General features: G+C 40.1%; 1 protein-coding gene across 2 annotated transcripts in view; it reads left to right on the top strand.

The window, feature by feature from the left end:
• The window catches only part of Fam168a (family with sequence similarity 168 member A), a 121,660-nt gene that overhangs the window by 73,051 nt on the left and 23,494 nt on the right, over positions 1-25,115 (top strand). For both annotated transcript variants that reach the window (XM_005074007.4, XM_005074006.4), the window contains exon 2: positions 2,113-2,200. In XM_005074007.4, the coding sequence (XP_005074064.1) occupies positions 2,131-2,200 (70 nt within the window). In that variant the 5' untranslated portion in view covers positions 2,113-2,130. The remainder of the gene's footprint in view (positions 1-2,112; positions 2,201-25,115) is intronic.

Here is a 25,115-nt window from a genome sequence, read left to right as displayed (position 1 = left end):
CTGTGGCTCTCATTTTGGAACAGCAGGAGCTCTGTTTCACAGCTGATGAGTTTCTTTGATTATGAAAACATTTCACATTTTGTCCAATCAGCAGCACAGGGTGTGTTCTCAGTAGGAGAATGTGCAGATGTTTGTAGGGCCAGTTGTGTTGCCCAGCACATGTTTTAGCCTGTTTCATGCTGCTACAACAGTGCCATAGATTGGATAATTTATAGAAAGAAGAAATTTATGTGCTCACGGGTCTGGAATTGGGAAGTTCAGTAATAAGGTTCAGGTGTCTGGCAAGGGCCTTCTTGCTGTGCCATTCCATGGTAGAAGAACAGACGAACAAAACAAGAAGGTAGGAGAAAGAGCACAAGAAACCACATCTGTCCCTTTTATGAGGAACCCCCTCCTAGTATAACAGCATAAATCAGTTCATGAGAGCAGATCGCTCTTACTATTGTTACAATGGTCATTAAGTTTCATACACATGCTTTTTAGTGGATACTACAGTCAAGCTATGGCAGCATTTTAACAGTATTACACAACACTGACTTGTTAGAAAGAAAACTGGTTAAGAAGAAGAAGGTCTAAGTAAGGGAAAAGGGTTCAAGTAGTCATCTGTATTGTCTGTACAGCAGCACCATTATCATACATTGTTTACGTCTGCATATCTTTACAGTTAGCAAGTAAATTTAACATCAGAGTTAATTCTCAGCTCTGGTTATGAAATGCTGTTTTGCTAAGTTGAGCTGAAAATACACATACCTTCTTTTAACATATATCCTCACGTTGTAGCTTCAATTTGTAGGTGAGTGTATTGACCCTGTTAATCCTGGCATTGTTTGCCAGGGCTTTGCATTGGTTAGAATTATGAAAGTTTTACATTATGAAATTTGCCGGTGGCATTTCCTGTTTGCCTATCTGATGATACTTGCGTCCTGTCCTTGGGAACCAATCAATTTTCCACCTCTTATTCCAAAATCCTGGACAGACTAAATTAGTTACAGAGCCACTGTCATCGAACCAGATGTTCACGGCCTGCCTTCAGCATTTAGCTTGTTCCCTATCCTGGGGTGCAGCAGAAGTTAATGACCTAAAAAATTGCTCATCTATCATGTAAACCTAGTTAGGAGAGAATTGGTTGATTTTTATGGAGTGTAAGAAATATATTTGGATATATTCAAACACGTGTCAGCTTATGTGTAAAATATGACCCTCTAAACAAGATGGGACAAATTGGCTGGTTAATAGGCCTTAATGACAGGATTTCCATTAATCAAAATGGAGAATGTCCTTCATTAAGGTAATTAACAGAGCTCTTGTGCAGGTGATAATTATTGCACACAAAATTTCCAAGTTTATTTCTTTTCCTTGAGTAAATTTGACAAGAAGTCTTGGCTATGTTTCTTTTTTGCATTAAGATGTTAAGTGGCATCAAATTTTCCCTTTGGGGACCAATAAGATGACTCAGTAAGTAGAGAACCTGAGTTCTGTTCCTGGGACACACATACTGGAAGAAGAGAACCAGTTTCTGCAAGTTGTTCTCCAACCTCCACATGTGCATGGATACACAAATAGATGTAATAAAAATTCCTCCTTTTTTCCTTTCAGGCTGTTAGTAGCTTTTCATCTTATGCTCTATAGGCACAAGGGGTGAATAAGACATTTGTTGTTCCTTCCTTCTAGCAGACTAAGTGATCACCACCAGACACCCAGGTTCGCCTGGTAAACTGTAGAAACATGTCATTTTCCAGCTTGTGAGTTAGCATCATTAGAAATAGAAAGAACCTCAGAGGTCAACTAATCCATTTAATATTAGGATATTGACATCCAAAGAGGAAAAGTGATTTGGCCAATGCTACACTAATATCAGAATTCTGGATACTGGAACTAATATTAAACTGAGAGCCTAAAATGGCTGAGTTGACATTAAACAAGTTATATCACTTCGCTGCTCTGTCGTTCTTCATCTGTAAAATGGGAAAAGTATTATATTCTGTTTAGTCCTTTTTTTTTTTCCTATACCATGATGCTTCCCTTTGAGCATAACCAAGGCCTTAGAGGATAAGATGATCAGAGGGAATTAGCAATTAATAATCAGTGCTATTTTATTTGTCTTTGCTGTAGGATCCTCAGTCTTCCACAATGAACCCTGTTTACAGCCCCGTGCAACCTGGGGCTCCTTATGGCAACCCTAAGAACATGGCCTATACTGGTGAGTGGCATAAGAATGGATTGTTGTTGTTTTTCAATTATTCTTTGATAGTTTCTTATATTTATTTAGTGGATTTTAGTTGTTTTTACTTCCATTATACTTTCTCACTCCATGAATGGCTCTAGTTTGCTGAGTGACTTACAGTTTACTCCAGGACTCCAAAAGCCATGGCCAAGCTTGAGAAGCTGGAAAGATGTATTTAATAGGGTCCCATAGTGATGGAAGGAGAGGTGACAGACAGAGTCTCACTATGTAGCTCTTAGCTCTGGCTGTCTTGGAACTCATTATGTAGACCAGCTTGGCCTGGAACTCGACGAAGGTCTACCAGCCTCTGATTCCTGAGTGCTGGAATTAAAAGGTGTGTGCCAACATGCCCACCAGCAGAAGTAGCTTTCTTGGTTAAAGGTTATCGAATTATTAACAAAAGGGAAGTTGACACTTACTGAGCACCTGTCATAGCCCTGTCCTGTGGTAGGTACCTTTAGTATCCTATTTTACTTTTATTTTAAAATGAATTTTACTCTGTGTGTGTGTGTGTGTGTGTGTGTGTGTGAGTGTGTGCGCGCGCGTGTGTGCGGGCGGGTGCCACACTCTGATACATGCATGAAAGTCAGAGGACAACTTTGTGGAATTGGTGCTCTCCTTCAGTAGAGAAGTGGGTTCTCAGGAATCAAACCTAGGCCCTCAGACTTTGTGACAAGTGCCTTTAACTGCTGAGTCATCTCTCTGAGCCCTCATTTGTTTTAAAGTAAATCCCATACAATGTGGCTTATTATGACCATTTCACAGATGAGAAAATCATAGACATAGTGGACACCACAGAATCAAAATTAGTTAATTGAACCCAAGTGATTGAATCTGAAGACTGGTCTTTTTTTTTTTTTGGTTTTTCGAGGCACGGTTTCTCCGAGGCTTTTGGAGGCTGTCCTGGAACTAGCTCTTGTAGACCAGGCTGGCCTCGAACTCACAGAGATCCGCCTGCCTCTGCCTCCTGAGTGCTGGGATTAAAGGCATGCGCCACCAACGCCCGGCTAAGACTGATCTTTTTTAAAACTCCTACATCCCAGTGTGTTTTTTTTTTGTTTTGTTTTGTTTTCCTTCTGTTTTTGTGTATGTTGCTCTTTTGTTTGGAATGTTGTTAATTCTCTGACTGCTTAACCTTATTCCTAAAGAAATTTACCTTGAAGCCAAACATGGTAGCTCACACCTACATTTCCTGCACTTAGGAGGCTTAGACAGGAGGATTTCCATGAGTTTGAAACTAGCACGGGTTACTGTAAAGCAGGCAACATATAGTGTCTGGCATAAAATTAAGTACCTGATAATAGTTACTTTTATTTAAAAGTAAAGGTAGGTAGGATGTTCAGCAATGGAATTGAATGAAAAAAATGTATCTTAGGGTATCTAGCTTATATTTTGCATGTCACAGCCTTCAAAATTATTGAATAGAAATCAAGGTAAAGTAATGTTATGAACATACACATTGGTTACAAGGTATGTTAAGGTTAGAGGCTATCACTCACTGGTAAAGCCAGACCTAACATGTGAGAGGTGTTGGGTTCATTCCCCCAACACAAAAAGAACGCCTAGCCAGAGTAGGCCCAGCTCTGTGCAGGAAAATTTGGGTTTGAACCCTCTTAGGGCCCATGCATATCCTTATCTCCTAACCTTAGTGTCTGTGAAAGCAATTTCTTTGATGGCCAGACCCACACACTTTACCAGAGCAGCCTAACAACTCATTATTTAAACGTCTGTTTGGTGCCCCCACTTTGTTTTTTTGATTCCTAAGGACTTAATTTTCTTTCTTAAATATCTGCTTTGCCTAAGAATAAGAGGCTTGTTATACTTTATCCACTGCTGTAGATTTTGTACAGGAAACAAATTTTCAAGTTATCTTTCTTTTGTACATGACTGAAAATGGAGGACTGAAGTGAGATGAGTGGCTAAATAGAGAACATTAAATATTTATTACTGATAATAGTAATAACTATGTCAAAAGTTTTCATTGTCATTTGGCAAATGCATGCTTGGTAACACATATATTATTTATAACTAATGATTTTAAGTTTCATAATACTTTCTTTACAGATAAAGAAATTGTGACAATTTAATTTAGGCCATGTGATTTGAAGTAATTTAAGGCTTCTGTAAAGGATACATAAAGATTTGAACTCAGTTTTTTACGAGTTTATAGTATGTGTTTATTTTTGTTATAAGCAAGCAGTCTAACTTAAAGATGTGCTACTTTCATAGTAGCCAATGATAAGTGTCTTAGATTTCTACTGCTCTGATAAAACATCATGACCAAGAGCAACTTGGGAAGGAAAGGGTTTATTTCAGATCACAATCTCTGTCTGTTGTTGAAGTTCTCTTAAACTTATGGTATTTTTTAAAATTTCTCAGCCCAAGCTTCCTAAGACAGTAAGTGCAGCAAACATTTGAATACTTCTCCTGGGTTTACCTTAGCAGTGGGCTCTTGATAGGATTTTTTTTCCAGAAGTTTCAGAAAAGGTTTGTTGATACAATTTTGGAATGTAGCTAAGATTTATATATACTTCTCTTTCCTGTGTTTTAAAAAAAAGACTTTTATTTTTATGTGCATGAATGTTTTGCCTGCATGTATGTATATTCACTTCATGTGTGCTTGGTACCCTTAGAGTCTCTTTTCTGGCATTAGATACCCTTGAACTGGCATTACAGAAGGTTGTGGGTTGCCATGTGTATGCTGGGAACTGAACCCTGGTCTTCCTTGAGAGCAGTAAGTGCCCTTAACCACTGACTCACCTCCCCAGCCCTCCCCCCTCTCTAGTTTTTTTTTTTTTTTTTTTTTTTTTTTTTTTTGAGACAGGGTTCTTCTGTGTAGCCCTAGCTGGCCTGGAACTCAGTGTGTAGACCATGCTGAACTTGAACTCACAGAGATCCTCCTACCTCTGCCTCTTGAGTGCTGGATTAAAGGCGTGTACCATGCCAATGTAGAGGGTGAGGCAAAATGGCTGCCACATGGTGGCTATTGGAGTATTTCCCACAGCGGGCATTATAATTGATTAGGTTTCTGATATCCAGATCTGTTCCTAAGAACATATTTTGTACAAGAAAAACCTAATAAAAGGTTTGTAATACTTTCTTCAAAAGAAGGCAGAGTAGTAAATTTAACTGTGCCAGCCACCAAATTGCTGTGTAGGTCCCAAACCCATTTAGAAAATAATTGTGAGATTCAATTACACATGGAGCCTTTAAACTAACTTACCATTATATGAATGAAAAGATGGAGAATTCAGTGATCTGTAACAGTGATTTGTGTTAGAGCTGGTGCTGACATCTAACTCCCCACTCTGGCCTGTGTACTCATTGTCTCTCTACCACAAGGAAATAACTAAGGTTTCATCTTCCTTTCCCCATATTCTGTCCTGGGTATTTCCCACTCTTCTACTGCCTGGAACCAGTTGCAGTGCTCTGTGAATTTTCTGGTTTCAGACTGTAGCAAACAATATGCCCAATTGCTACAAATATTTAACCTTAGTGTAGTAGCACATACCTATAATTTCAGCACTCTTGAGGTAGAGGCAGCAGGATTGGGGTTTCAAGGCCAGTTCTAGCTATAAGTCCATGTCCCCCAAAAACAAAACTGAAAAACACAGTCCCCCCAAAGGTAAAAAAGAAAACCAAAACTACAGTCTGAAACTTCTAACTCCCCATTCCTCCTTTTCCTCCTCTTTTTCACTAACAGGTTAGCCAAGTCTACAGAGTAATCCTATCTCAAACAAGCAAAAAACATGTATCAGTTTATCAGCTAGAAGACCTTGATAATTAATTTAACTGGCAGCCTACAGATACAGTGAATGATCTGATTGTCAATATCACTAAGAATAGTCTCTTCCATGACCAGCTCCCTGCCTAGTTCTCTCTCTGTCTCTGTCTCTCTCTGTCTGTCTGTCTCTGTCTCTGTCTCTGTCTCTGTGTGTGTGTGTGTGTGTGTGTGTGTGTGTGTCTGTCTCTGTCTCTGTCTCTGACTCTCTCTCTCTCTCCAAAGTTTCTCTGTGTAGCTTTGGAGCCTGTACTGGAACTTGCTTTGTAGATCAGGCTGGCCTCAAACTCCCAGAGATCTGCCTGCCTCTGCCTCCCGAGTGCTGGGATTAAAGGTGTGCACCACCAATGCCCGGCTCTCTCCTCCTTTCTGTCTTTCTGTCTTTCTGTCTCTCCACCTCTGCCTCTGCCTTCGCCCCCCCATCACCTTGTAGAAATTTTAAGCTTGTCTGACAGCTGTACTTCATATGTGTGTGTGTGGGGGGGTGAGGTTATGTGTCAGCATTGGTTGTCCTCCTCAGTGGCACTCTACGGTATTGTTTTGAGACAGGCTCTTTAATTGAATGTGAATCTCACTGATTTTCAGCTGGATTGGTTGGTAAGGCAACCCTAGGAATCCTTTTGTCTCCACCTCCCCAGAGCTAAGATAACATCCATACCTGTATTTCTATGTGGGTTCCAAACTCAGGTCCTTATGCTTGCATAACAAACACTTTACTGAGTGAGCCTTTTCCCCAGTCTGGTGCTTTGTTCTTTACACAGAACTTCCCCTGAGGTTTTCTCATTTAATTTTTAAAACAGCTTAAGAGAGATAGCTTATAATTTTCCAAGTGAAACAACTGGGGATCAGCATCAAGGTCATACTGTGACAGAACCTAAACTAACCACAGATGATTTTGAATTACAAAGTAAATGCTTTAACTTCTCTGAAGTGTGTGGCTATGTCTTGGACACCACAGTGATTCGCATCTCAGATGAGCCAAGAAATCAAATCCCTGAAACTGCTAACACTCCTTTGATGTTGAAGCTTATTTCCTCTGTTCAGAAAAAAACCCACAGGTCACTTAACTTTTTCAGCTTCACTGAAGAAGAACCTCATGGGATGAACTGTTCTTACTGTAGCAATGGTTACTCTCCTTATTGTTAAACCTAATTGACTGTTTTTAGACCTCATCTTAATTTGATCTTCTGTATCATTTGGTACCCTCAATGACCCTTCATCCCCTTTTTTACTCTTTCCACTTTTCTTCCTGTGTTTGGAGGGTGCATAGGATAGTTTCATTTCCGGCTAACTTCAAACGTGCTGTATCAAGAGATGATCTTGAACTTATTTCTGATCCTCCTGTCTCCACTCCCCAGGTGCTGGGATTACAGGCAAAAGTCGCCATGTCTGGGTTATATAGTGTTGAGAGTCAAACCAAGGACAAGCACTCTACCAACCGAGCTACATCCTCAGCCACCCCACTACTACTACTATTACTACCTCCTCCTCCTCCTCTTCCTCATCCTCCTCTTCCTCATCCTCCTCTTCTTCCTCTTAAATATATCCCCTTTTAACATGTATTTGTTGTGATCTGGCACTGTCAGAGGATAATTTGTAGGAATTGGTTCCTTCCTTCCTAGGATTGAACTCAGGTCATCAGGTTTGGTGGCAAGTGCCTGTACCATCTCACCAGCCTCCTTCCACCCTCGTCTTTGAAGCAAGCCTCCTTTACTTCCACTGAGTCTACTACAAATTTTCTGTTTATTTTTGTTTGTATTTTCTTTTACTTCTTTAGCCATTCCCGAGTTGTAGTCTCCTTTCAGAGGTTTCTTCTGTTTCACCCATTAAAAGTTGGTGTTAGCTAAGAGCTTAGTTACTGCCTCGAAGCTGATTTATATAGTGTGGCAAACACTTTCTCTGAGCTTCAGATTGGTTTATTCTAGCTGCCTTTCAAACTTCTCCATGATTGTCTCATTCATAGCTCAGACTTAATGTTTAAAACTGAACATATTGCCTTATCTTTCCCTTATAACCTGCCTTTTTCTTCTAGCAGTCTGGGGTTTGTTCTTTCAAATCAGAAAATAACTGACATTGATTTTCTCTCTTGTGAATGTGTGTGTGTGTTTGTTTGCTAGGATATAAAAATCTTGTAGGGATGGAAAAGCCCCTCAATTGCAACAGAGCAAGATGCAGGCAGAAGCAGCTAGCACCCTCTAGTGTTATAGTCTTCATGTAGACTTTAACCCTGTAGGTATTCCAGCTCTCATATAGTCCTGAAGAATTGGGACTCTGCCATTCTTGCATCTCTCAGCCTATGTTCTGAGACCCTTAGCCCTGAGGAGTTGATGGCACTCTGTAAGTCTTCCTGTTTACCAGAGCCTTCAATTTCTCATTTTATTTTAAGTTAAGACTATGTCTCACTGTGTAGCTCTGGCTGTTGTGGAACTCTATGTAGACTCAATTTGCTCATCTGCCTATCCATGCCTTCTGAGAGCTGGGATTTAAAGGCATGCTTAGCCTTTTAGTCTTTCTTTCTGCTCTCTCATTTGTGCTTCCCTCCATCTCTCCTTTCCTCTCCCCTTCTTGTGTGCACACACACCCACACACAATAGCAGGAAATAAGGGTTGGAAAGATGCCTCAGCAGTAAGAACACTATCTTCACTTGCAAAGGACATGGTTCAATTTTTCAGCACCCATATGGCAACTCATAATCACTTAATTCCAGTTCCTAGGAATCCTATACCTTTTTCAAGACTCTAGGTGTACCAGGCACAAAGGTAGCATGCATACATACAGGCAGGCAGGCAAAAAATTCATATACATAAATAAAAATCTTTAAAAAATAAAGTGCTGATGTCATAATCACTAGTTTATATACCATTTGTAACTATCATTAGGGTGATAAGGCACTTTAGAAAAATTGCCTCCATTTGAAATTTTTCAGGTAAGAGCTATTATCATTTTTTTCATGTGTTTACTTAGTTACTTACCCATGATACTTAGTTCCAACCAAGTAAAATTTCCAGGGTTTAGCAGCTTGTAAAGATCACCTTAAACAAAATATAAAGAAACCCAGAGAGGGCACAAGGTCCTTGTGTTCACAGATAAGCACTAGGGAAACCAAGAATGTTAAACACACATGGTTGTCTCTTCAATAGAAGAGATGGATAGCTGTTTCCTGCCCAGGAATCTGGGAGTGGATGTAGTTAATAGCCTGGTTACCTGTTCTATCTGTAGGGTCAGGCAACATCTGAATCCCCCAGACTATTTATCCCAGACTCTCCCTAGACCTTTATCTGTAGGGTGAAGCCTTTTCCTTGCCAGCCACTTTGGTTTTTCCCCAGCAGTCGCCTGGGCTCTGTCGTGTTGTAGTCCCCAAATAACACACAAGACGCCGTATTAATTATGAAGCTGTTGGGCTTGCTTGTTTCTTACTGGCTAGCTCTGACTTAAGTATTTATCCCATAATTGTTAATCTAAGTATTTCTCTTACCGGAGAAAAGGTCCAGACTTCTTACCCCTATGGCAGCTACATAGTGACTCCCTGTGTTTCTCCTTCCCAGAGTCCTCCTGGAATCCTAGTCCCACCTATCTTGCTTCCCTATTGACCAACAGTGCTTTATTGACATATACACAGGACTTCCCCATCATTTATCTTTAGCATTGTTTCTTAGTCAGTAGAACCCATCCTTAGGGGAGATGTTACATGTACTCTGTAGCTTGGTGACCCTAACAACTCCAGATCCTCCTCTATGCCCTTAAGCTATAGAACCTCGTCTTTTTTTTTTTTTTAAGATGTATTTATTATGTATACAGTGTTCTGTTTGCCTGCAGGCCAGAAGAGTACATCATATCTCATTACAGATGGTTGTAAGCCACCATGTGGTTGCTGGGAATTGAACTCAGAATCTCTGGAAGAGCACCCAGTACTCTTAATCACTGAACCATTTCTCTAGCCTTAGAACCTCTTCTTATGGAAGCGGTCACATGTACTTTGCAGAAGAGTTTTGATGTAGTCATGCCTTAAACTTTATTGTGATAATTGTTACCAGGAAACTTCTTCTCAAAAGTTGCACTCTACTTAAATATAACTAAAACCAATTGCATGGTGTCAGACCCTAGAAGTTTGTATAAACACCGGCTACTGAGTTATGATAAACAAGATTTCCTTCTTGCCTCACATAGATCAATAGTGTACCAACCCTGATGTTTGCAGAGACCCCCACAGAAACCTTTTATTCTTTGAAAAACAGTTTTTCTATGTAGCCTAAATGCTAAACTCATAGGCATGTACCACCATACCCAGTATAAGTATACTTTTAAAAGAATCATCGTGGGAAAACATACACAGTACAAAATTTCCTGTTTTAGTCATTTTTTGAGAGAGGGAGGGAAAGAGAAAGAGAGAGTCTGTGCATGCTTACATGTGTATGTGCATAATCTAGAGGTCATCCTTAGGTTTCATATTTCAGTAGGCTTCATATTTCAGTAGGCTTCATATTTCAGTAGGTTTCATATTTCAGGAGCTATCAACCTTGCTTTTTGAGATAGTATTTCACTTGCTAGGAACTTGCCAAGTAGGCCACACAGGCTGACCACCAATCCGCAAGACTCTTGTCTCCACTTTCTTAGCACTGGGATTACAAACTTTCTCCATCAAACCTGGCTTTTTCTTTTTCTTTTTCTTTTTAAAACATAGGTATTAGGGACCAAACTCAAGCACATTATTGACTGAGCTTTCTCCTGAGTTCATCTTAGCTATTTTCAAGTATATGATTCAGTGACATTAAATACATTTACAGTTGTGTGACCACCTTCATTATTTCCAGAAGTTTTTTCATTATCCTCAACATATATTATATCTCTTAGGAAATCTTTCCCTATATTCAGCTTCTGGTAACCCTAGTCTGCTTTCTTGGTGAACTATTTTAGTTCATTTTGGAGGTTGTTCTGGAACTCACTCAGTAGACCAGGCTGCTTGAACTCACAGAGATCTGCCTGCCTCTGCCTCCTGAGTGCTGGGATTAAAGGCGTGCACCACCAGTGCCCAGCTATCTGTCTCTTTAGATGTCCTAAAATCTGATTTAGCCAGTAGAAATCCTCTTGGGTGGTCTCTTGATGGTGAAAACTTGCAATTGCAATACATAATTTTTACATATAGAGGACAAAGTCCTTATTGGCATATGTATATGCTAGCTAGTTTTATGTCAAATTGACATGAGATAGAATCCTTTTAGAAGAGGGAACCTGTATTAAGAAAATACCCCCGCCAGACTGGTCTGTGGGGGCAAGCCTGTGGTGTGTTTCCTTGATTAGTGATTGATGTGGGAGGGCCCAATTCATTGTGAGTAGTGCCACCCCTGACTTAGTGGTCCTGTGTGCTATAGGAAAGCACGCTGAGCAAAATATGAGGAGCAAGCCTGTAAGCGGCACTCCACCATGGCCTCTGCATCAGATCCTGCCCTGACTTCTCTAGGTGACTGTGTATGCTGTAAGGTGAAATATAAACCCTTTCTTCTCCAAGTTGTAATCATTGTAAGGACAGGAAAAATAAAGAGCCTTTTAACCCCGTCACAGAACCAGCAAGTACATAAAATGGGGTACTCTATGTTGTTAACCACCAAGCGCTCCATGAATTTAAGTTGATTGAAAGAATAAGTGAGAGAGTCGTAGAACTGCTAATAATGACGCTTTTTCAGAGGCACATAAGGGTCTGGAAGTCATCTTCAGAGTTTGCAGTAGACACTTTGTCTATAGGCCCTCTGTAAAAGTCTGATTTACGTTAGTGTTTCTATCTGTTCTACTACTGGGGATTAGGTGCTTTCTCAGGCTGAGGCCCCAAGCAAGGTCAGGAAAAACATGTGAAAGATGATGTGTTAATTGTGTGTGTGTGTGTGTGCAAACACTGGATATCTTCTTCAGTTACTCTCCACCTTATTTTTTAAGACAGGGTGTCATTGAACTTGAAGTTCATTAATTGGCTAGGTCGGCTGGCCAGCAAGCTCTAGAGATCCCCTTTGCTCAGGTTGTCCTGAGTTACTGTGTGACCCAAGCTAGCCTTAACCTCAAAATCCCCCTGCCTCTACCGCCTTAGTGCTTGAATTACATTATAGATAACATGTTGTGAGCCACCACACCTGGTTTAAAGTAAGTATGTGTGTGTGTATAGTTGTGGAGACCAAAGGTCAGCAGCAAGTGTCTTCCTCTATTGCTCTCTTAATTTTTGTTATAGAGTGCCTCATTGGAGGCAGTTTCAGCTAGACTGGCTGGCCATTGAGCCCTTGGGATCCTGACCTTTGTGCCCCTACAGCACTGGGGTTATATATGCATACTGCCATGGGCTTTTACATGGTTATTAGTGATCTGAACTCACTAGGATGGTCCTCATGCTTTACAGGTACTTTGCCCACAACACTGCCTCCCAAGCCCAAAATCCATCTCTATTTAAAGGGAAAAACTTATGAAAAACTGCAATTCCTAGTACCTCCAGCATTCAGAATCTGTCTGGTACTTAAAGAAAAACCCATGAAACCAGTTACTATTGTTTTTCAGGTTGTATGTTTTGTTTTTGCTATAAAAAATTTTGAGGGTTATAATGAAGTATAATTTCTGAACCTCTTCTTAGAGACTTTTCCAACAGCTAGATGTGTCCAATCATGGGTATGCAGGCTCTGTGATATGTACTTTAGAGCAGTGTTTTCTGTCATCCCAAGCCTAGGAATATAGGTAGACACTTACATTCTTTTTGGTTTTTTGAGACAGGGTTTCTCTGGAGGTTGTCCTGGAACTCACTCTGTAGACCAGACTGGCCTAGAACTCACAGAGATCCGCCTGCCTCTGCCTCCCGAGTGCTGGGATTAAAGGCGTGTGCCACCAACGCCCGGCTGACACTTTTATTCTTGAGACCCACCCCAGACTTAATCAAAAATTCTACTAATTACAAGCACTGTAGATGACATAGTTGCAATTTAGTGAATGTTTGATAGTCACTCTCTTTTCCAATTCTGTGAGATTGTCTAGGAATCTTCCCATCATAATTTCATAATATTTTGGAATTAAAACAGCTTTGAAAGTATGCCATATGTCCAACAGGAAGGGTGACTGCCCTTCCTCAGGCAGATTAAGAAGTCTGTGAGCAAGCTGCCCTAAACTCTGGACATTGGTAGAAACTGCAGTTTCCAACAGGATAGCTAACGGTTCTATATTTTTTTTCTTGTACATCTTTGGAAAACTAAATGATTTAGCCCCTAAAATTGGTTTTAAAGAATTCTTATTGTATAAAGTCAAAAGTGTGATTACTTGAAAATTGCTCAACTGGTGAGGGAGGTACTTGAATTCAAGTGTCCAAACGGATTTTTGCTCCCAGCAGAAGTGGCAGAAAAATCAATAGTCATTGGACCTGTTTAAATTACAAAACTGTACTTCATGTTTCCTCCAACAGCCTCCATGTGTTATAGAAAAAAGTTTTGTAAGTTTGTGGTGAGAACTCCACTATTTACCTCTACATGGCAGGAGGTCTAAATGCCTTGGGGTATTATGATACAGGTAGGATAGACAGAGAGCACAGACTTCCCTTCTTGAACCCTAAGCTGGGAAAACTGATTGAAATTCAGACAAGTCTGAATACAATGTTGGGCGTGGGGTGGGGTGTGCGCTGCAGGAGAGCACTCCAGAGTAGCTCTTAATAGTGATTTAGGCCACTTGAGTTTCCAGAGGCTTGGAGTATTGAGCTAGCATACTGAGTGACTGATACTATTATAATCATTTGCATCATATGAGTTTGCATTTCCTACCAAGTCCAGTGCCCAGTTTTTTTATATAGCATTAGTTAAATCAGACTAGGTTTGAACTCAGCTCCATCGTTGGTAGTGTGTCTGTTAAATAACAGAAGATGCTCATGGGAAACTTGACTATCAGTATCTAGATAAGTAAAAAGTTTATGCAAGACCCTGAATAGTTCCAGCATACACATCCCTGTAAAAGTCCAGAGGTAAGGTTAGTGCAGTCAACACTGACTTACTAGATAGGCCAATGTTTTCAAAACCAGTATTCTCAAGACTTTCAGCTTTCCTATGTGATCTTACATGCCTGTGATATCTCTAGGCATCCTGCATTTTGTGTAATTAAGTTAAAAAAAAAAGAGCAGGGTTAGAGAGATTGCTCATTGGTTAGTGAATTGGCTATTCTTCCTGAATACTTGAGTTCCATTCCCAGCATCCAGCACCTACATGGCAACTGGCAACTGTTTGTAGCTCCAGTTCCAGGGGATCCAACTTTCCCTTCTGGTCTCTACAGGCACAGATGCACTGCACTTAGCATACATGCAAACAAAAACATCCACACACATAAAAGGAAGAATAGTAAACATTTTAAAGAGTATAGGGGAATATCAGCAACATCTCCCTTTGTTAGTAAAGCAAAGACCTTGCCAGAATTCCCCCAGCAGAATTTTTTGTATGTGTTATTGGTCAGAACTAAGTTACATGGCTCTCTTGGGCTTTAGAAAGGCTGGGAAAGGAGTATTTTGACCTCACTGATAAAGACAGACAAGGCAAAATTAATTGACAATGAGTGATGAGTTAGGCAGCCCATAGTAGCAACCACAATGCCTAGGCAAGTAGATTTGTGTATGTCTCCCTTTCACTCTAGCTCTCTGTTTTTGTCTTAAAAACAGAATCTTGCTCCGTAGCTTGGGCTAGCCTTAAAATTGCTGTGTAGCCCAAGCGTAAATTAGCTCTGTTTTTGTCTTAAGGACAGAATCTTACGTTGTCGCTCAGACCTTAAACTTGCTGTGTAGCCAAGCTGTAAATTAGCTTTTCTAGCCATTTTCCTCATCTGTGCAATAAAAATAATAGTAGAACCTGTCTCACAAAGGCATCATGATGATTAAGAGATAGTTATATAAAGGGCTTAGCAATAAATACTCAACGTGTAATAAGTAACATTAGTTGATTTTTATTGTTAGGGTTGTTATGTCAGCTCTGCAAAATAACTAACCTATTTCATAGAAGAGTTATGAATTGGGATATGACTCAGTGCTAGAACACAGCATGCACAAGACCCTGGGATCTAGCCACAAAACCAAAACAGACCCTGGATACCAAGTAGCTGAAGCTCAGATCATGAAAGTAACTTTACTGAATTCTTAGTTTCAAGTGGCAAAGTGGGGATTAGACTCTATAGAGTAGTTAAGTAACTTTCCTGGGATCCTTGAGCTATTCACTATGAGATGTTTTCTTCTACACAGCATATTGCCTTTGTGTAATACTTTTGAATTTCCTGTTGCAGTTTCAACTGATTGAGTCCTAATAAACCAATCAGTAAAGTTAAGATTAGATTGATCTAATTATTCAGCTCTTAAGATGAGGCCATGAATAAATTGTACTTCAATGCACCTTTAATTCTATCTGAGTGCACAGTATCATTTGCATCATACAAAATCAGTTCAGCTGATGGCCTCCTTAAGTGTTAAGGGGTAAATGGCCAAATCACTCAAAGAAATAAAATTAAGCAGCCCCTGTTGTCATTGTTATTAGACAGATGTGGCTTAAGTCTTACCTGTCAACTTCATGTAAACATGAACACATTACTTAGCTTTTTAGGGCCTCAGTTTTTTTGCATGTTAAAAAAATGTGTACCACAATTTCTCTATCTACTCTTCAGTTAAGGGGCATCTAGGTTGCTTCTAGGTTCTGGCTACTACAAATAATGCTGCTGTGAACATAGTGGAACAGACGTCCTTGTTGTATGAATGCACATCTTTTGGATATATGCTTAAGAGTGGAATTGCTGGGTCTTGTGGTAGGCTGATTCCCATTTTCCTGAGGAATCTCCATACTGATTTCCAACGTGGCTGTATGAGTTGACACTCCCACCGCAGTGGAAGAGTGTTCCCCTTTCTCCACATCCCCTCCAGCATAAACTGTCATTGGTGGTTTGATTTTAATCATTCTGACAGGAGTAAGATGGTATCTCAGAGTTGTTTTGATTTGCATTTCCCTGATGGCTAGGGATTTTGAGCACTTTCTTAAGTGGCTCTCAGCCATTTTAGACTCCTCTTTTGAGAATTCTCTATTTAGTTCTGTAGCCCACTTTTTTAATTGGATCCTTTGGTGTTTTGGAGACTTGCTTCTTGAGACCTAAGTTTGATTCCGGGATCGACATAGAGGAAGGAAAGAACTGATTTCTGCAAGTGGTTTTCTGATCGCCATAGCATAGCATGTGTGTGCATGCGCCCTCCGCGCGTGCGCGCGCGCGCGTGTGTGTGTGTGTGTGTGTGTGTGTGTACACACAATTAAAAGCTTTTTTTAAAAAATCACCAAGCTAACTGGTAGCTTGCTTTTGTCATGATTGGGTCTAGGCTTACATACATGGTACTATGAGGTTGAAGGAAAGACAGTGGATAAGTAACATGATTGACTTATTTTCACTGTTAGTCTTAAAATCCATGGGCTTTGCAACAGAGAATTTTTAACAAAAAAGAAAAGGAACCCTAAATAGATTAATGTACCTATACAGAGGAGGAGGATCTCTGTGAATTCAAGGCCAGCATGGTCTACAATAAAGCTCCAGGGCACCCAGGAATACATAGAGACCCTGTCTCAAAACAACAACAAAGTACCTACTACTCTGCCAAATATTTATGTGAGCTATTGTGAATACAGCATTTAGAATTTTGAATATTCCAGTTATCTAGCCTTCTGTATGGGGCATGTGTTCCTAGGATTTAGGGGAAAGACTAGCTTGTTATCTAATGTTTGGTAAATGGTGTGTCTGGCTTTTAAATTTGCATTTGTCAGCTCTTAGAGCCCTGTTCTTTGAGTGGACTGTGATGCTGCCTTTAGGAAAGCCAGGGCAGGGTCTCTGATAATCCAATGGTTCACCTTAACCCACTAGCAGAGAAAAGAGAAGTGAAATTTAAGTAAGTAGGAGAGAAGATATAAAAATTGGGACAGAAGCCCATGAAATAGTGAAGAAAGTAGAGAAAAATCTACCCCAAAATGATTCTTTTAAAAGATTAGCGGAAGTGGTACTGGGAGATATTTGAGTGGTTAAGAGCACTGACTGCACCTGCGGAGGACCTGAGTTTAAGCACCCACAACCATCTGTAACTCTGGGTAGTTCCGTCTGACGTTCTTTTCTGGGTTCTTCAGGCACTGCATGCATATGGTGCACACACATGCAGGCAGAACACTCATACACATGGAACAAAATACATTTTTCAAAATACCAGGGCATGGGAGATATATGCCTGTAATCCCAGAATTTGGGAGGCTGTGGCAGGACGGTGGGTTAAGGGTAGCTTGAGGTACACAGTCAGATTGTTTTTGTTTTGTTTTGTTTTTTAAACAGAAAAACAAGAAATCAGTGATACAGAGGACAGTACTACCAGCTGTATAGTAATAAAAATAAATATGAGGGACTGCTATGAATCAGTTGTATGTTAACATATGAGACACCTAAGTGAAATGAACAAATTCCTAGATAGACAATACTATCAATCAACACTGATTCATGACAGAATTAAAGACAAACAAATAAAAGAACAAACCCTCCCATGATCTAAATAGATCTTTAACGAAGATAATTAGTGATCAAGGAAATTTCCTCAAAGATAAGACCAGATTGAAGTCTAACAAGTGTTCAAATAAGAATATCATTTCTCTAAGAACACTACAAACTCTTCCAAAATATAGAACATAAAAGGAGCACTTTTTAATTCATTCTAAGGCCAACATTACCTTGATGCCCAAACCAGACACACATATCACAAGACTGAAAAATAGCATCCCACTGGATACATGCAAAATTCCTCAACAAAATATTGATGTTATTTGAGATGCTTACCAACATTTGCTGTTGATTTTCTTTTTTTGTCTGATAGTTTTGAAACGATAATGTGTTTGTTCCATATATTTGCCTTGACTTGTTACTGGTGTGGCTAAATATCTTTTTCTTTTCTCCTCCCTAGTCAACTATTGTTTTCTCTCTCTGAATTGCTTAATTAGATTCTATGAGATTATTTTGACTTCTTGTTGAAATCTGAGATTGTATTCTGGACCTCTGTTCTATGTGGTATGTATTACAGTGACTTCTGTATGATCTGCCCTTTATTCTGGACCTCTGTTCTATGTGGTATGCATTACAGTGTCTTTTGTATGATCTGTGCTTTATTCTGGATCTCAGTCCTAGGTATGTGTTGCAGTGTCTTCTCTCTCTGTAGTGTTTAATTTTCTAATGTCATCTTTTTTCATACAGACTTTTATATTTTGATAATTTAGATTTATCACCCATTTATGATTCTTCCTTTTTGTCTTATCCAAAAAGTACTATTTTCCTAATTCTTTTTCTAATGGTTTTAAGGTTTTTGTGTGTGTGTGACTTGTGTGCCTCACTGTGTAGGTCAGGTTGTCCTCAGACTCTCAGCTGTCCTACTTCAGCCATTTGGGTGCTGGAATAGACATTCACCACCAGGTTAAAGAGTTGTTTTGTCTTTTGAGACAGGGCTTGCTCTGTAGCTCAGGATGACTTTACTCTCACTATGTAACCCAGGCTGGTCTTGAACATGTGATCCACCTACCTCAACTTCTTGATTATTGAAACTGCTTGTTTTATTTCTGAAATTGAAGAAGTAAGATGTGCAGAGGAGGGGAGATGTGACTTTTTAAATATGGAAAACTGTGTTTTATTAAACGTGAGCACTAGTTTCTCCATTGCTGCATCTTTTTAAGTAGAATAATGAAAAACAAGTCAACCTCTGAAAAGAAATTCAGAGATCCAAACTATCAGTTTGTAAAATTGACCTTGCTCTTTTATCTGTTTAGAAAATAATTGCACAGAGGTCAGAGACCATTCACCATCTACCTTTCATTGTTGAGTACTTCTCAAGTGCTTTTGTATACAGGGAATAAAAGGAAAGCATACCCTGGCTGGAGGTAGAATAATAGGCCATCTGCTTTCTATTAAACTTTCTTCATTCCAGTGGATAAGAATTCCACAGATATTTTTCAATTGGTTAAAGAATTTTCCCTGAGGAACGACACACATTTGGCCTTTTGTACTTTCTTTCCTAGAACAATTAATTTTGATTATCTAAGTAGACTATTTTTCTCTGTATATTTTAATGGTAGTGATGGTATTGTCTCTCTATCAGAGACATGACCATTCAAGTCTGCCTCAAATTTTAGCAACCTCGTCAACTGAGACTTAGTGCCTCTTACAAAGGGTGAACATGCTTCCCTTGAAGATGTGATGTTGTAACAGCTCAGCACCACTGGATAACTTTGTCTTTCCTGTTTCCTCAGAACAGTAGCTTGCATTGAACACTCATGGTTAACACCCTTTATAGTTCCTCAATCTCCCGAAAGCTGTGACTCATAAATACAGCTCCTCGTGTTGTTGTGACCCCTAACCATTAAATTTTCTTTTTTTAAAATTTATAACTATCTTTTTTTCATTATTTTTATTACATTTTTTAAAGAAAAGAACTTGCTTCACATGTCAATCCCAGCTCCCTCTCCCTCCTCTCCTCCCACCCCCCCACTTCATCCCCACTTCTTTCAACATAGGGGATATCCAGAGTCTGTCATTACGTTCAGGGCAGGGTCCAGGCCCTCCTCCCAAGAGTCCAGGCTGAGAGATCATCCCTCTTTGTGTTATGGACACACGAAGTCCTTTTGTATGCCAGGGATAAATACTGATCCACTGCCCAGGGCCCCATAGGTTGCCCAGGCCTCCTCACTGACTCTCACACTCAGGGGATCTGGATCAGTACCATGCTGGCCTCCCAGCTGTCCGTCTGGGGTCTAAGAGCTCCCCCTTGTTCAGGTCAGCTGTCTCCATTAAATTATTTTCATTACTACTTCCTAACTGTAATTTTGCTACTGTTATTAGTCATAATGTAAATATTTGATATGCAGGGTATCTATATCTGATATGTGATCCATGTGAAAATTTCATTCAGCCCCTCTAAAGGATCATGACCTATAGGTTGAGAACCACTGCTCTAGAGATTGCTAAATAATCTTGTGTTAGGCTGGCTGAGTGGGGCCTTGTATCCTATATCCTGGTTGCCTGTGATTCTGGTCTGCTGAATGGGTCCAAAGACAGCACTACTGGCCTCCCCTTGTTATACCTGACCCGTATTCTCACCTGTCTAGCCCAATGAGCAGCTTGGCCTCTCAGCTAATAAGAACCTCACATTGAGCCATTTTTTTGGAACTAACAGGTCAGAGTCTAGTTAATTTACAATTTTCATGTGTTGATGTAGGGAGAACCCTGCATTTAGGATGTTTCCTATCTTGTTCTGCAGCTTCTCATCAAATAACATTTAAAAAATGAGATTTTGCTATCAGAATCAGACTTAATAGGTCCTTAATGTCTCTGAGTTTAAAACTCTTTTCTTTACTCTATTGTTTGAGTTTTTCCTTTGGACTATAACAGTGACTTCCTACCAGAGATCTTCATTCACTGATCTTCCCATGCCAAACCCCTTTCGGTTCTGCTGCTAGGATAGTTTTTAATAAATTATACACTTGAAACTCACACATATAAAATCCTCCAGAGGTTTCCTATTATTTAGTAATAAATTTTTAGCATTCATCTCTTTCTTTCTCTAGTCTGCCTCTCAATCTACGTTTTCATTTACTGCCACTATATAATGTAAACCAGCCATATTGAACTGTTTGTCCTTTCTGTAACTGATGTACATTTCTATACTGCATAAGGTAAGTATACTGGACTGGGGAGATGACTCTGCAGTTAAGAACATGGGCTGCTCTTCCACAGGACCCAGACTCAACTCCCAGTGCTTACATGGGGGTTCATAACCATCTGCAACTTGAGTTCCAAAGAATCTGATGCCCTTTTCTGGCCTCCTCAGGCACCATGCATGCACATGATGCACAAACATATGCAGGCAAAACACCCCATAAATCTGATACCCTCCTCCCATTCGCTGTTCAGCCTAAAAGAGTCCTTTCTCTGGTAAGCTATTCTCAATTCTCCCAAACCTGTTTTTCATTTCCTCAGCATTTAGATACGTTTTGCCTATAGATTATTTTTGATAACCCCTATTACTTCCCCATTAGACTATTTATTAAAGGAAGTATCTAGTACCATGGTTGTTACAACAGAGTAGGCATTTGCTAGCTGCTAACCATTGTGGTGGTGGTTTTGGTGGTGGTCATAGTGGTGACCGTGATTGTATTTGTTTACTTGCTGTTTAGGAAAGAAGGGCTCATTTTGGCTAGCAGTTCCAGAGTACAGTCTCTCATGGTGGGCAGATTGGGGCAGCAGGATGTAAGTCACATTGTATTCAGTCAGGAGCGAGTGGGATGGATGCTGGGCGTCAGTCTGCTTTCTCGTGTCACTCATCGCTTAGGTGGGACTCCTCTCTTCATTAACCCTTTCTAGACATAATCAGATGTATTTCCAAGTGATTCTAAATCTAGTCAGGTGACCCAGCAATGATGAGGAAATATGGAGAAATCTTCACTGACCACCACCATCGGAGTCTGGTTATGTCAGTTCAATTAACTTTTTCAAATCAGGAGGGGAAATGTCAGCAGAATAGTGGATGAGGCAGGAAGAAATTTTTAATTGTTAAGGGAAGGGAATTTGAAATCTAATCAGAAGTGAGCAACCAGGAGGCAGCAAGGTTGAGAGAACTGGGTGTTAAAGATTTGTGCTAGAAAGAATCATCAGCATGTCTGATGCCCTCATATATCTCTGAGGCTGTGTTGGAGCAGAGTGAACAGATGTGCCTTGAGGGTAGAACTGGACCAGTGACTAAAAGGACGTTCCGAGTAAGATTCTTCAAGTAAAGAATTTCAACCTCTATAACTTTCCAACAGATCTGACTACCCAAAGAGGTTCTTAGCATCCGATTAGAAAGGGAGGCTCTACTCCATTCCTGTTCTGATGGCAAATGGATTTGTCATCTCCAAGACCTCTTCCAACTCTGTCATTCAGTGCTTGCATGATACATTTCAATACTAGGATCATGACCTATTTTAAAGACTCCCAAGTGGAAAACAGCATAGCCTTTAAAACACAACAAAACAACAATAAAAAAACAAACCCAGGCTGGGCATTGGTGGCGCACGCCTTTAATCCCAGTACTCGGGAGGCAGAGGCAGGCAGATCTCTGTGAGTTCGAGACCAGCCTGGACTACCAAGCGAGTTCCAGGACAGCCTCCAAATCCACAGAGAAACCCTGTCTCAAAAAAAAAAAAAAAAAAAAAAAAACCAACCAACCAACCAAACAAACCCAGAAGCATCCATCTTTGAACAAACTGACTGAATCAGAGGCCATTCTGATCTACATAAAGAGCTCTAGGACATCCAGAGTCACATAAAGAGACACTGTTCAAAAAACAGTTGCCCCCTTCCCCCTCCCTATTTTTAGTCTCCAAAGTAATGTTCTGTTTTCTAGTTTTGAAAATGAAATATTAGCCAGGTAAGCAGTAGTCAGATCTGGAGATTTACACTGAATAGACTTGTGCTCGACAAAGTGTCTTAGTTTAGGTTACTATTGCAGTGATGAGTCACCATGACCAAAACAACTACAAAGCAACTTGGGGAGGAAAGGGTTTATTTGGCTTACACTTACATATCACTGTTTATCATCAAAGGAAGTCAAGACTGTAACTCAAATAGGTAAGGGACCTGGAGGCAGGAGCTGCTGCAGAGGCCATGGATGGGTACTGCTTACTGGCTTGCTTGGCCACCTTTCCTTTCCTTTTTTTTTTTTTTTTTTTGTTCATTTGTTTTGTTTTGTTTTTCAAGACAGGATTTCTCTGTGTAACAGCTCTTACTGTCTTGGCATTCCCTCTGTAGACCAAGTTGGCCTTGAACTCAGAGGTCTGCCTCCCTAGTGCTAGGATTAAAGGCAGGCACCACCCAGCTTCCAGCCTGCTTTCTTATAGAACCTAGGACCACCATGCCAGGGATTTAGAACCACCCACAATGGGCTGGGCCCTCTCCCATCTCTAATTAAGAAAATGGCCTACAGCTGAATCTTATGGAGGCATTAGTTGACATAAAACTAGCCAGAACAGGAAGGGTAAGGAGGAGGGCTAAGATGGGCTTTGTTTCATTCAGACCTCAGTTCTGTTTCCAGTCTACTCATTTGCAGTGTAAGATTTGTCTCAGTATCTTCATCTCAGAAATGGAGTGTAGTGATATATTATTTATGATTTATTAAAGCGTGCCTCAGGATTCAGAAAGCAAAGTCAGCCACAAGCCATAGAAGCCAGGTACATACCTTTAATCCCAGCTAGCGGTGATGGTACGGATTTCTCTAAATACACGAGATTGAAACAGTATAAAAGAATAACAGAACTCATGCCTTTAATCCCAGCACTAGAGAGGTATAAAAGATAGATGCAGAGTCTTCAGTAGTTAGTAAAGGCATTCATTCTCCAGCCATACTGAAGATAGGAAGGCTCAGTGTCAAGGAGGATAGAAAGACATTGAAGTCTCAGGATTCTCCAGCCATGCTGAGGAGAAGCAGCAGTTTGAGACTTGGTGAAGAGCTTGTGTGTGTATCAGCCCTTTCAGCCTGAGCTTGAGGTGAGAGCTAGTTCCTGTTCTTCAGCTTGAAGTTTGAGCCCCAATATCAGTCTCTGGGTCTTTCATTTTTTATGTTATAATGGAGCTAATAATACATTTTGTAAAGTTGAGTTGGAGATTAAATCAGTAAAGATATGCCCAGCCAGAACACAATAGAGATTCTGAATTATGTCTTTTTTCTTGCTCTCTTTTATTTTGAAATAATAAAAAGGGGTTTTGTTTTGTTTTTTAAAGGCAGAAGTCTTTGCATTGAGGATACAATAGTCATTTTCACTTTTTTTTAAAGATTTATTTATTATGTATATACTTTTCTACCTGCATGTATGTCTGCAGGCCAGAAGGGGGTGCCAGATGTCATTACAGATGGTTGTGAGCTGCCATGTGGTTGCTGGGAATTGAACTCAGGACCTTTGGAAGAACAGCCAGTGCTTTTAACCTCTGAGCCATCTCTCCAGCCTGTCATTTTCACTTTTAAAGTGTGTGTGAGTGTGCGTGTGTGAGTGAGTGTGTCTGTGTGCGTGCGTGTGAGTGTGTGTGTGAGTGTGTCTGTGTGCGTGCATGTGAGAGTGTGTGTGTGTGTGTGTGTGTGTAGTGATGTATAGAGGAGAGTGTGGGAGCACAAGAGCTACTGACTTTGTGTATGTGAAGGTCACTTGGCATGATCCTTCTTGCTGTTTGTGTTGTTACACTGCCTACTCCAGCTAGCTGGACCCAGAGTTACAGAGCTAAAGGATGATCAGCCTCCTATTTTCTATTTTTGTAGCTGTTGTGAATGAGATTGCTTTCTTGATTTCATTTCCAGCAAGTATACTACTCTTGTATCAAAATGCTACTAAATTTTATATGTTGATTTTTATGCACTGAAATTTTTACTGAATTCATTTTTAAATCTCTACTATAGTCTTTTGGTGTTTTGTTTTCTATTTATAGTCACATCTCCTGCAAACAGTGATCATTTGGCTCTGTTTTTATTATTTGGACATCTTTTACTTCTCTTACCTAATGTTATCATTAAGACTTCCAGTGCTGGGCCAGTGAGATAGCATAATGGGTGAAGGTACTCCATGTAGTCAAGAGTAGAGACAGGACTTTTATTCCTGTGGTCCACATGGTGGAATGAAAGAGAACTGACTCCTTAAAGCCATCTTCTAACCTCCACATACATCTGTGGCACAAGCACAAAAGCATATACCACAAACACATACATTCATATTTTTTTTATTTAAAAGGGGCTGGAGAAATAATTCAGTGATTACAAGCACTTAGTGTTCTTCCAGATGACCAGAATTTTAATTCCCATCATCTACATCTGGTTGCTCACAAATACTTATAACTCCAGCTCCATGTGATCTGATAACCCCTTCTGGCCTCTGTTGGAACCTACACATAGGTACACATATGCACATACTTGTGTGCACGTGTGTACACACACACACACAAGTGTGTGTATCCTCAAATGTGGGCACAAGCGGTGGGAGGAGGTACACATTCTAGTATTTTATTTCTTACCATTTCTATTTATATTGCTTTCAGAAGGCTGAGGCAAGAAAATC

This window comes from Mesocricetus auratus, unplaced genomic scaffold, assembly GCF_017639785.1.
Source record: "Mesocricetus auratus isolate SY011 unplaced genomic scaffold, BCM_Maur_2.0 Super-Scaffold_4256, whole genome shotgun sequence".
Taxonomy (NCBI): Eukaryota; Metazoa; Chordata; class Mammalia; order Rodentia; family Cricetidae; genus Mesocricetus; species Mesocricetus auratus.
Note: the sequence above shows the minus strand (reverse complement) of the source record. Positions and strands in the feature narration are given on the sequence as shown.